This window comes from Capronia coronata (genome assembly GCF_000585585.1).
Source record: "Capronia coronata CBS 617.96 chromosome Unknown acBCG-supercont1.3, whole genome shotgun sequence".
NCBI classification, from domain to species: Eukaryota; Fungi; Ascomycota; class Eurotiomycetes; order Chaetothyriales; family Herpotrichiellaceae; genus Capronia; species Capronia coronata.
The window spans coordinates 385226-396396 of NW_006912895.1; the positions used below are offsets into that span (position 1 = coordinate 385226).

Sequence of the window (11171 nt, forward strand, 5' to 3'; positions counted from 1 at the left end):
CTAGGATAGAACGTGCCTTCGACGGCGCAAAGAAACGGAAGACTCGTCGATCAACGGGTTACTGATTTGACAGTATCAGTCCTGTTAGCGTAAGTGTCAAGGGTCTCTTATCCCGGTGATTCCTTCAATCTGTTCTTTTGACAGCTCTTGAAAGCCTCCACACCTGCGGAGACCCCGCAGATGCCGGAGTCGAAGCTTTTGTATTCGAGTCGGAAGTACAAAATCAATTGTTAGGTGCGATAGTCCGCGAGGTTCAAAAACGCTCTGAATCGACTTGCAAACGACACATCCTTTCAATACCACCGCGTCCCAGCCCTCCGTCTTGCCTGCGGTCGCCAAGCCTGCCCTTGTGGCTTGTTGAAGTGGCGCTTCTTTCAGCCACAGCCATTCTGTGCCTACTACTACACCGCCCGCAACCGCCCACCCTCTCATTGCAGTCTCGCCTTCTCCCACACCTCCACCTCCACCTCCACTAGACGCCCGCACAGTCTGCTCCACCAAGGAACTCGAGCTAAATATCAACAAACCCCAGCCTATCGCGCTTTCTTCTCTGTTCTTCAACTATCATGCCTTCGGGCGATGATAAACCTCCGGACCTCGTTCGCCCTACTCCAAAGCAAGCTTCGAGGGTTCTCAGAAAGTCTCGGCGTACCTGGGGTGGGCTTTTGGGTCAGGCTCGCTCCGCCAGCGGTCTTCCAATCTCCTGCGCCAACATCAATAGCCTTCTGCACAACACGCCTGCTCTACCTTCTTCCGCCGAAGTCGAGGAGGTCGTATTCAGAGACAAATGGGTTGAACTAGGGGGATTTGGTGTCTGGGGCCTTGGCTCAACCAGATGCGACCTTGCTGGTGAAGTGAGGAACTCGTCTCGGACACGAGTGGTGATCGCGACACGCCAACCACAGTACTGCACTCTTTCAGAAGAATTTGGCTCTAATTGGACTGGCTTTGGAGGAGTCCGTGGCAAGGGCTCAACGGGGAATTATCTCTCTGCATTGGTATTGGGCTGGTCATATGTCCTCTCTGCCTGTCTAGTCGAACTCCGCCGAACATCAGACAGCGACACAGTCCTCTACACCGAGGCAAAGGCCTTGTTACTCAGTGATGCAAAGCCAGTTGCGGAGAGCAATGGCTTTGTCGTGCCGATCGGTTCTGCAGATGCGGCGGCATGCCGTTGGTGGGCAGCTATCCTCGCTGCTGGCTGCGGTTGGCAAGCTGTTCTGCATCGCTCTGACTACGATTACTATCCCGCCTGGTCCTGTCATCTGGATGATAGAGAGCAGTTCAAGATCCATCTTGATCAGCCTGTCGATCTTTCTGCGTTCGCGTCTGCTTGTCCGCCGTCCTCCGCGCAGGCGTTACAATATCTTCATGACTTCGCCAGATTGCACAACGTCTATGACCGACTTCTAGCAGCACTCACCGCTACCTTGACCATTCCTGAGGAGAAAAGACATGGTGTGCCTGTTGTCCTGCCCAGGCCTGGACATGCGCTCGCGGCCAGCAAGAAGGCACAGTCCACCTTGTTTTGTATGATACCTCCAGAACGTCTTCTCCCACACTTCATGGCGTTTAGTTGCATCTTTGCCACAGGGACTACTGCATTTTGAGCTCCATGTGGGAGCCTGGAGTGACATGCAACCTTGTTAGTCAGTGGTTTTGCCCTCTGTTACAAGACCTAATTCCAAATCTACTGCGTGACAAGGAAGCTCATGTGATTGTCTGCATGATGGCTCTGCGTCGACCGAACCTTGCACCGCTTTGGCTAGGTTCCGCCATGACAGGCCTGCTGCCTGAGACATTCAAATGGGTAGACTATACATGGAGTGGCATGGAACCGGCGCAGTGGACGGCATCGATCCAATCTTTCATGGATCTGCAGTTTTCTGGAAAGATGAAGCCACCAGAGGATCGAAATGGTCAGAAGTTCATCTCCAGAGAAGATGAGTGGCGTCTGCTCTACCTCACAGAAACGGAGTCGTCCCGCTACACGATACCGCACATGTCCCCCTTTCCACCATTTGGCTCCACGGCTCTAAAAAGCGCCACCATCGAAGTCCGAAAACATGCATTTTGCGGACACTCGCTTGTCTACAGGCACTGGGTTCGGCAGAACAAGGACGAGCAATCAATCGACGACCCGGGAACAACGTGCAATTCTAAGAACATATCTGCGCAAAGTCATGCTTATCGGATACCGATTTGGCTATCTCAGCTACCAAAAAAGTTATGTATGCTTTGGCAGCCCGGTCACGCCATCTCTGAATGGACATCAGCGGGAGATTCTTGTGATGAGAAACTCTCGGAGCAGGCGACTCGAGATGTATTCACCTGGAGTCTTGGGGACGGAGTCAAGCCGGAGGACTTAGCTATGTGGGAGCATGAGTGGCTGGATGGGTTGATTGAAGCGGTCAATGGGGAGGACGATGAGGATGAACCTTATCAATCGGATGACTGCCGCACACTGCCCTCATAACCGCAACTGTCGCTATTCAGCCCTCTGATAGCAGTACGTAGCACAAGGTATTCATCCATGACTTGCTGCATTCCTCCTGATCTGACCCCCTGGCCCTGTTTTTTCGGGGCCCCCTCCAGGATGGTCCGGACAATCAGCACATAGGCTATGCTTGTTGGTCGACCGACACACTTTCCATTGCTTTCGGCACCCGGGGGCAGCCCACGTCGTGTATCGATGCACCACATTCGCATGTTGGCAGACCTGGCACCAACCAGAGCGACCGGATGAAGCTGCCGTCTACCGCAAGGTTAACAGCCGACAAGGAAGATGAAGGCCAGGAGGACTCGCCATGGTAACGGACTTGACAAATTTGCAAGTCTATGATAAACGCAACAGCGCTTCCTATTGCTTAAGATGCTGGAGTGCTGAACGCCGCCTGCGCGTTGTATGTGAGAGTAAGGCACTTGTATATCTGATACTCTCCAGATACTCAGAATATGCCAAATCGAGTAATTGGTGGTATTCCTGAAGATGTGTCTGCCGCTGTGTTGTTCCTTTATAGTCCTGGCCATCAAGCTCGTTTGTGTACAGCAAACAGGCTGTAAGGCTGACAGTACTCTCGCCCGTTTGTCCTTCCCCTACCGAGTCCGTTCCCTCTCCCTGTAACTATAGCAGAGTACCAGACTGGTTGCATGTCTGCATGGACAAAGGTGAGGCGCGCCACCCCCTGCCCCGGACCCTTAGTCCAGATTCAAACCTGGTTCTCGAGTAAGAAGCCAGCCCAGCCCATAAACAGGCGCCCGCATGGCCAACGCATACATTCCCAACCGGGGTGTAAGTGGTGTCAGAGGCATCCAGGGGATGTGTCACTTAGCGTGCATTGTTTGCTGCTGCCCGAGATATATCACTCGCATACAGCTCTGTGTTTCGGTAGTCCTTCGGCGTCAATAGCAGAATACATACTACCCCCTCTGTTGAACTTCAGGAGCCTTCCGGATTCATCATAAGTGGTTTGTCTTGCCTGGGGAGCGATACGCTGGTGTATCTGCCTCTGCATGTATATGGTCGAGGCGTCCGTCATTATCTCCTACTTAGTAGCAGTGGACAGCTTCAGGGTACGTAGGATGAAGATACTTCTTCAGATATAACGCACCGAAAAGGATTGATTTGTGAGGCGAGCATAGCGCAAGCTCTCGACATCTTGCTCATGAGGAGGCTGGTAGCAAGGAGATGGTAGTTCTAGTCATCCAGGAGAGCAGGATAGGTAGCAAAATAGATCAAATATCATAGGAAAGGGTACATCAGATAACTTAAATTGTATAGAGTGCGTGAAGAAAGACTTCCACCAATCCCATGCGAGAACGTCGGTCGCAAGGCTGAGACTTAAAATGCTCCAGTCTGACACGAGTCCAGCACTACTGCACCCCGCTTTTCGGCTTGGGGACGCCAGTCAGACGAGGCTCCGGTCATTCTCCATTTACTCTGGAAAAGGCTGCGACACCGACTCTCCGCTCTACATCTCGACCTTTTTACCATTTCCACATGTGAACACGGCGCTTCCTGCTTCCTGCCTCCTTGCCGAAAGCCCGTACTGTCTTGACATTACCGTCTCCTCCATCCCACTATGGCCACATTATTTACGGCGCGGCGCAAACCCAAACGCATTGTCCGAGACGAGCCAGAGTCCAAAGCAGACGACGCAGAAGAAGGTATTGAATGATCACTCCCACTCCCATTGCTGCTCATCACCACTACCGAATGTCCAAGACACTATGCTTTCTGACAACTGCTCTCTTCCATGCATCTAGTTGTTTTTCATCCATGCTGATATGAGCGACATTTCACAGACTCCGGCCCCGTCGTGCGACGACCGACCACGAACACACCCAAGACGAAATCCAAACTCCGAGTATCCTTCAACCCTGGCGACGAAGATGCTACGACCGTCACCACGAAGAACCCTACAGAGACCGGAGGAGCAGGAGAGGAGGCGGTATCATCACAATCACAATCACAATCACAATCACAATCGTCGAGACCGTCGAGACTAGGTCTGTCAAGTGCGGCGCAAAGTCTATTGCTCAACCGCACATCACTGGGATCAAGAGACGCCGTCCCTGGCGGCCAAGACCACGACAGAGACAGAAGCACAGACAGACCGACCTACAGCAAAGCATATCTCGAAGAACTGCGGAACTCGACGCCCACGACGCCGCGCGAGCTCTCGTCGTCACGCGATCTCAGCCCAGCATCGCTCGATCTTGTCGAAAAAGGAACCGGCTCCGCCTCGGCGTCATCTTCACATACGGGCGCGCATGGGCTCGCGCTCGACTTGGAAAGTAAATTCGGCAAAGGCGCTACTTCTTCCTCCTCGCGGATCCCCACGGCCGCCGAGATCCGCGAGAAGAAAGAACGGCGTGCCCGCCTCGCCCAAGAACAGGCGGCGAATGCCATGACCACTACTGGCGACACGGGCGACGACGACGGGTTTATCCCCTTAGAAGACTACGACTCAGACGGCGAATTCAAACCCCGCCGCATGCAAGTCGGCTCCTATGTCCCTTCTTCGTCATCACGGGATAGAGAGAAAGACACGCGTCTAGTCCGGGACGACGAGGACTTTGCAGAAGGATTCGACGAGTTCGTCGAAGACACCGGTCGCGTGACGCTGCTGTCGCGCAGGGCGCAGCGCGAACAGACGCTCAAGGAGCGCGAGGCCATCCGCTCGCTGATCGAAGAGGCAGAAAGAGGTGGCGGTGGCGGCGGGCATTCAACCCTGTCCGAAGGAAACGGCGATGATTCCGACGATCCTGGATCCGAGTCCGACTCCGACTCCGAGTATGAGCGACATCAGCTGTACGAGTCGGCCCAGACACACCGTGCCATGGACGGTCTGGCCGCGCACGCAGAACATACACGCCAGGCCAATCGGCCGCGACAGCCGCGACACACGACCCCCATCCCCAAACTCAGTGTCGGCCTGGCCAGGTTGCGCGACATGGTCTCGCGTCTGGAGTACGAACGGGCGCGCATCGAGAAGCGTCGGGCGGATATTGTGCACGAAAAGGCCGACATCAAGGCAAGCCAGGCGCATATCCAGTCCAGTCTGGAGGAGGCTGGGAGGGAATTGGAACGAGTGACCAGCGAACATTGGAGCAAGGCTCGAGGCGCGAATGGCACCACCACCACCACCACCATCACTACTCCTCCGGGCAGTACGACGAGTAATGGTACTCCTGCTGATGTCAATGGACACCACGTGCAACTTCCTGTAACAACGACGACTACTGAGAGAGGCTTGGAATCATTCGGAAATACCCCTGAAAATACTGTCTAGCTGAAAGGTCGTAAACGTGGCCAGCATAGACTCAATATTAGAACCATTCACATACACCACATGACATCTGCCTGTTCTGAATATCTTCCTGACTATAGGATAGGCCCGCGAAATCACTCTCAAGCCGACTCGGCGGCAGTTATGGCTGACGGTACATGTTCTTTGTTTTACAGCTGATTTCATTTGGCTACTTCATTCGACTACTTCGGTTTCGACTGTGCTCGTCCACTCGGGTTCATGTCACCCTGCTGATTCTCTCCGTTGAAAGACCCGCTGCGTCCTTGCCTTGCACTCCTGCCGTCTACCTCCTCACTTCGTAGCAAAGCAAAGCAACACCCCGCCTTGATGCCCAACAGATCCATCTGCTAGTCACAGGAATCCTTTCAAAAAATTTGATCTCATCGCTTGCCACATCACGCGCGAAGGGGCCGCCTTTGTCGAGCAACGCGGAATTTCAAGCCGACGACAGAAGTCCAAGAAAGAGAGGCCGCCCGTCGCATGTAACCATCAGGCGGGACAAAAACAGCAACGAGTATCTATCTACGCAGGGGCTCCCAAGTCATCCATCATTCCGCTGATCATTCTTGAGCCGCAGTTCAATCCACAGTCGTCGCAAAGGGTCGTCCATCACTGTGGGAGATGGATACCCCAGGCCTGTCTCGGTAACAGCAACAACTCATCCTCACATCAACGGCGATGGCTCGCGCTTCATCCATCGGACAGCGAAAAGCATGGCACACTGCTTTATCTGACCTGTTGCATCAGGATACTCGACGTAGCTCCACCTCTGCTGGGCATCGTTTGATCTGCACGGGTTGTCTGCATTGATGAGAAGTGGAAGACGGAGAGGCGCAGTCGAGTGGTAGGGCGGTTCTATAGGGCAGAGAAGACAAACAGCTTGAAGAAAGGTCAGTAAACGGCCAATCGGGTGCCATGTGGCAGGCAACTTACGTTGTTCGTGGCAGCAATAGCAATACTGTCCTCGAATGGATGCCAGCTCATGTGTAAAATCTTCTTGTTGAAGTCAATCTGGTCGGCATCCGTCTCTTTCCTCATTCTGCTTCCGGTAGCGGCGGGGCTGGCTGCTCTTGAATTTCCCTTCTTGTTCCCGTTGGGGCTGGTGGAATTGATGGGAGTCGGCACTCCAACTTTCTTAGCCTTGAAGGCCGATTTGTCTGCTTGGAGTACCACTTCCGTCTCTTGCTCCGGGTCAGAGGGATAGATCATGAAATTGTTGTTGTAGCTTCCAGTCATGACATTCTTGCCATCTCCACTGAACACCACTTCAAACTTGTCGAAAATGCTGTCGTTCTCGTATGTGTCGCACAACCGTGGCCTCAGGTGCTCGTGGATCGGTATCGTCTTGACAGGCTGTCTTTCCATATTGACATCCCAAATCTTGACTGTCAGGTAGTCTCTCGAGAGGATATATCGGCCATCGTGTGAGAACCGGACGTCGGAAATAGAGGAGATGATTTCGGAGAAGAATGATCGGGTAGAGGGGTCTTCTTCTTGTTCGAATTCTGCAAATCACAAGTCAGTCAAACATTACGTGCTGGCGCGACGGGAAAAACTGTACGCTTTGCATGCTGGTCACAGAGTGCGCTCTCACGCATGTCCGCCAACTTGATTGTGCCTTTCGAGCTGGCATACATGAACCAATTGCAGCTGATGGGATGGAACTCCGCGGCAGTGATGACTTCGGTAAGCTCCTCCATATTCGCTGGCTTGATGTCGACAATATTGAAGCTTTGGTCCTGGATGTTGAGGTTCCACAGGTTGATACGGAGATCATCACTGCTGATGAAAGTCTCTTGGTCGCTGTTGACCGAGATGCTGTTGATATGATAGGCATGAGCGTTGGCATACGTCCGTCGCGGCACAGCTGCTACGACGGTATCGTGATGGGTCATCCGGGGTAGCTTGAGTTGCGAGGCATCCGTGAAATGGGGGCGCGATGGACGAGGCGCCCCTCCACCTGGAACGCCAGCCGGGGTCAACTCATTGGACAGGTTGTTCTCGGCGACGACTTTGAGAGACTTCTCGAAGACTTTCCATAGCTTGATCGTCTTATCGTTGGTGGAGAGGAGGTAGTGGGATGCATTTTGGCGCTTGCACCATTTGATCTTGTTGATCTTTTCTTCTATCTCGAGGGATTTGAGGTAGTCGAATTCTGGCTCGTGGGATTGGAATTCGGTGTGAAATTTATACTCGCATGTCTTCTTCTGTTAGAAAGGGTCAGTCGCTGCCACTGTAGAACGTGCAGGGACAGATGGGTTAGGGGAAATACTGACCGTCTCATTTCGTTCAAATAACACGACACGCCCACCTTTGTCGCCGGTCGCTAGGTAGTTGCCCGTGTGGTCAAATTCCACCGTGGAGATGATGTCGGCTTCCGTGATGTCCTCCACGTCGCCCTTGTCGCCAAAGCATTGGGTGAACTTCCATGTGGGAGTTCCGTGTTCGGCTTCCACCATCTTTCATGACCTCACCCTGTGCGCAGGGAAGTCCACGTTGTCCTTGCGGGACCAAAGACAAGACACCCAAGATCACTGCAACTTGTTTACCGCAGCGGTGGCATGGAGCGGCTGCGCTCGAGTAGAAAGTGGGAGATGGGCGTGATGGTGGTAAGGACAGGACGTGTTTTGGGCGGGTTGAAGTGGTCAGGTTCTAACAGGCCTTTGTCAGCGGTAGCGGTTGAGGCGACAAAGCAATGATGGCGAAGATTGGGGGTTGATGGAAGAGGCCAGAAGTCGACTCGTGACGGGACCAGAGAGGGTGCGGGAAGAAGATGAAGAATATCGAGAGTCAGCAGGGATGAGTGGTGGGATTGTGGTCGTGGGAGGATGCAGTCATGCAAGATACAAGGCGGATGTAATAAGTGCGGATGGTAGCTAATTAACGCCCTAGTACTAGTAGTAGTAGCAGTAGTGCTAGTACCACACTGGCAGGATGTTATGTCAGGTAGTAGTAGTGATTAGTAGAAGTGGTAAGGTGGACAGCAGAGAGAGAAGAGCTTCTCTGGGGAGGTGCAGGCAAGGGCAGGTGCAATCCCCAACCTGCACCACTGCACTATCACTCCAAGCTTTAGGGGGAGAGATGATGCCTCTAGCACCTTAGAAGACCGCCTCCTAAGCCCTGAGCCACTATTCTACATGTGCTAGGGTTCTACAGAGAGTCTATAGCCTTCATTATTGGTACCCATCACAAGAACACATGCATTAGGTATTGGAAGTGGGTGACGGTGATGATGATGATGTCCTCTTCTCTCCAGCCACCAGCCACCACTGTACAGCACAGCGCAGCACAACAACACACTGTCACATCACGCTCTAGCAGCTAGCAGCGCACAGCACAGAGCAGTCCACAGGCCAGCAAGTCTAGCCAGCATTCAGCCCTGTTGGCGGTGTCTGTGCACGTGACTGCGAGGCCGCTATGTCATCGTTTGCCAAGGATCGGACTTGCGATAACTGATGTTTTCTCACCCCTATCGCTACCGCTACCGCTACCGCTATCTAGTATATCGCTATCGATATCTCTATCATTACAGCCTTGCGGGCCTCGGGTCAGCCTTGACTCCCTTGGCCTTTTGCGTTCAGGATGAAGAAGCCTTTTCTTCGGATCAACTAACTACCTTCAACCATATATCTTATAGAAGAGATCAATTCCGGGCGTCCTTTTTGAAGTGTTGAGCCTTTCATGGAGTAATTCAACCCCCTGACGCCACTATAAACTATTTCACCGAGACATTTGGTGGCCCGTTCGACCGATGCAGATGCAAAGCGCCCTTTCGGATTGAAATCTTTGATTGAAAAAAGGGACCCTGAGCACAGGCTTCTCGCGATATCGAACGAATTTATGTCATTATGGCGACTGTCCTTAAGAGACTCAAGGTCAACCAAGCTCTTTCTTCATCCCCTTATGGCAAAGTACAGAAGCGGGGAGCGGCCTCCCAACGAAAGCTCCGGCTGAAAGAAATACTCGAAACCGGGTCCGTCCCCGAATCCCCGTCACCCGCAGAACGAGAATCAGAACTTGGGAGCAATGCGGCGACGAGGACAACATCGACATCGAGACCGACATCGACAGCGCCAGCAACATCCACCGAAAGCGGACTCGGCTTCCGGACAAGACATCCCTTGAAATGGTCGAACAGCGCGAAGCTAGAAGAAGGCAAACTCCTCGAAGATGGCAAGCCTCTGGTGTCTCCCATTCTAGCACGAGACGCGTGCAAATGCGCGAAATGCATCGACCCATCCGATCGACAACGCAACTTCTCGTACGCCGACATCCCGCACGATATAGCGTTCCGGGACATCACGCGGGTTGAAGGGCGCGACGACACGCTCGTGCGCTGGCTCAACGACTGCGCGCCGCACGTGAAAGGCGACACGACGATCCTGAGCAAAGAGACGATCGCCAGCCTGAAAAGCGAGTTTCGCAACGCCGCACGCTGGGCTCTGTACCGCCGACCACAGAAGCTGTGGGACGCATCGTCCTTCCGACGGGACACCGCACGCATCGACTTCAACGACTACATGACCGACCCAGGGGCGCTGGCCGAGACGCTGCACCTGCTCTGGCGAGACGGCCTGGTCTTCATCGACGGCGTGCCTGAAGCCGAGTCGTCCGTCGGCGCGATCGTCAACCGCATCGGGCCTTTACAACAGACCTTCTACGGTCCGACGTGGGACGTGCGGTCGGTCCCAGATGCGAAGAACGTCGCCTACACGTCCAAACACCTGGGGTTCCATATGGATCTGCTGTACATGCGCGACCCGCCCGGGTTTCAGTTCCTGCATTGCGTCCACAACAGCAGCATGGGCGGTGAGTCGCGGTTCGCCGATACGTTCCGTGCCGTCGACACGCTGTTTGACGAGGACCGCGCCATGGTGCGCACACTGATGACGTACCCGGTGCGCTACGAGTACGACAACGACGGCTTCTTCTACTCGGACGCCAAACCGACCATCCTGAAAAGACAGGAACTGCGCGTGCCTCACCGCGTCACCATCGACGCCCGCCACGTTCGCGCCATGAAGGACGTTGGCCATGTCTTTTGGTCGCCGCCGTTCGTCGGCAATATCTCTCCTCAGCCGACGCATCACGAGCTGGCCCATTTCGTCGCCAGCAGCAAGGCCTTTGCCGAGATCATGGAGCGGCCGGAAAACGTCGTCGAGGAGAAAATGGATAGCGGCACCTGCGTCATCTTCGACAATCTGCGCGTCGTCCACGCCCGGAATGCATTTGACGTCAACTCAGGCAGGCGCTGGCTACGTGGTGCATATCTCAATCGCCAGGACTTTATCAGCAAGGCCGTTGCCATGATGCCGCAGATGCCACTCATTCGATATGTGGACGCTGACCTCGAATGAT

The 11171-nt window shown here is 53.9% G+C and overlaps 5 protein-coding genes across 5 annotated transcripts; 4 read left to right on the top strand and 1 right to left on the bottom strand.

Annotated features, from left to right (window-relative positions):
- Window positions 1–566: 566 nt before the first annotated feature.
- On the top strand, window positions 567–1610 carry A1O1_03431 (uncharacterized protein; the record flags this gene model as incomplete). Its single annotated transcript, XM_007724336.1, has 1 exon — window positions 567–1610. One exon carries the CDS (start codon window positions 567–569, stop codon window positions 1608–1610), a length of 1044 nt encoding a protein of 347 aa, XP_007722526.1.
- A 119-nt stretch (window positions 1611–1729) lies between these two features.
- Window positions 1730–2476, top strand: A1O1_03432 (uncharacterized protein; the record flags this gene model as incomplete). The annotated part of the gene is made up of 1 exon (XM_007724337.1): window positions 1730–2476. One exon carries the CDS (start codon window positions 1730–1732, stop codon window positions 2474–2476), a length of 747 nt encoding a protein of 248 aa, XP_007722527.1.
- A 1606-nt stretch (window positions 2477–4082) lies between these two features.
- On the top strand, window positions 4083–5795 carry A1O1_03433 (uncharacterized protein; the record flags this gene model as incomplete). Its single annotated transcript, XM_007724338.1, has 2 exons — window positions 4083–4167; window positions 4306–5795. The coding sequence occupies 2 exons, from the start codon at window positions 4083–4085 to the stop codon at window positions 5793–5795; spliced, it is 1575 nt and encodes a 524-aa protein (XP_007722528.1).
- An 873-nt stretch (window positions 5796–6668) lies between these two features.
- A1O1_03434 (protein phosphatase PP2A regulatory subunit B) lies at window positions 6669–8272 on the bottom strand (the record flags this gene model as incomplete). Its single annotated transcript, XM_007724339.1, has 4 exons — window positions 6669–6692; window positions 6747–7318; window positions 7375–8020; window positions 8090–8272. The coding sequence occupies 4 exons, from the start codon at window positions 8270–8272 to the stop codon at window positions 6669–6671; spliced, it is 1425 nt and encodes a 474-aa protein (XP_007722529.1).
- A 1389-nt stretch (window positions 8273–9661) lies between these two features.
- Window positions 9662–11170, top strand: A1O1_03435 (uncharacterized protein; the record flags this gene model as incomplete). Its single annotated transcript, XM_007724340.1, has 1 exon — window positions 9662–11170. One exon carries the CDS (start codon window positions 9662–9664, stop codon window positions 11168–11170), a length of 1509 nt encoding a protein of 502 aa, XP_007722530.1.
- Window position 11171: the final 1 nt, after the last annotated feature.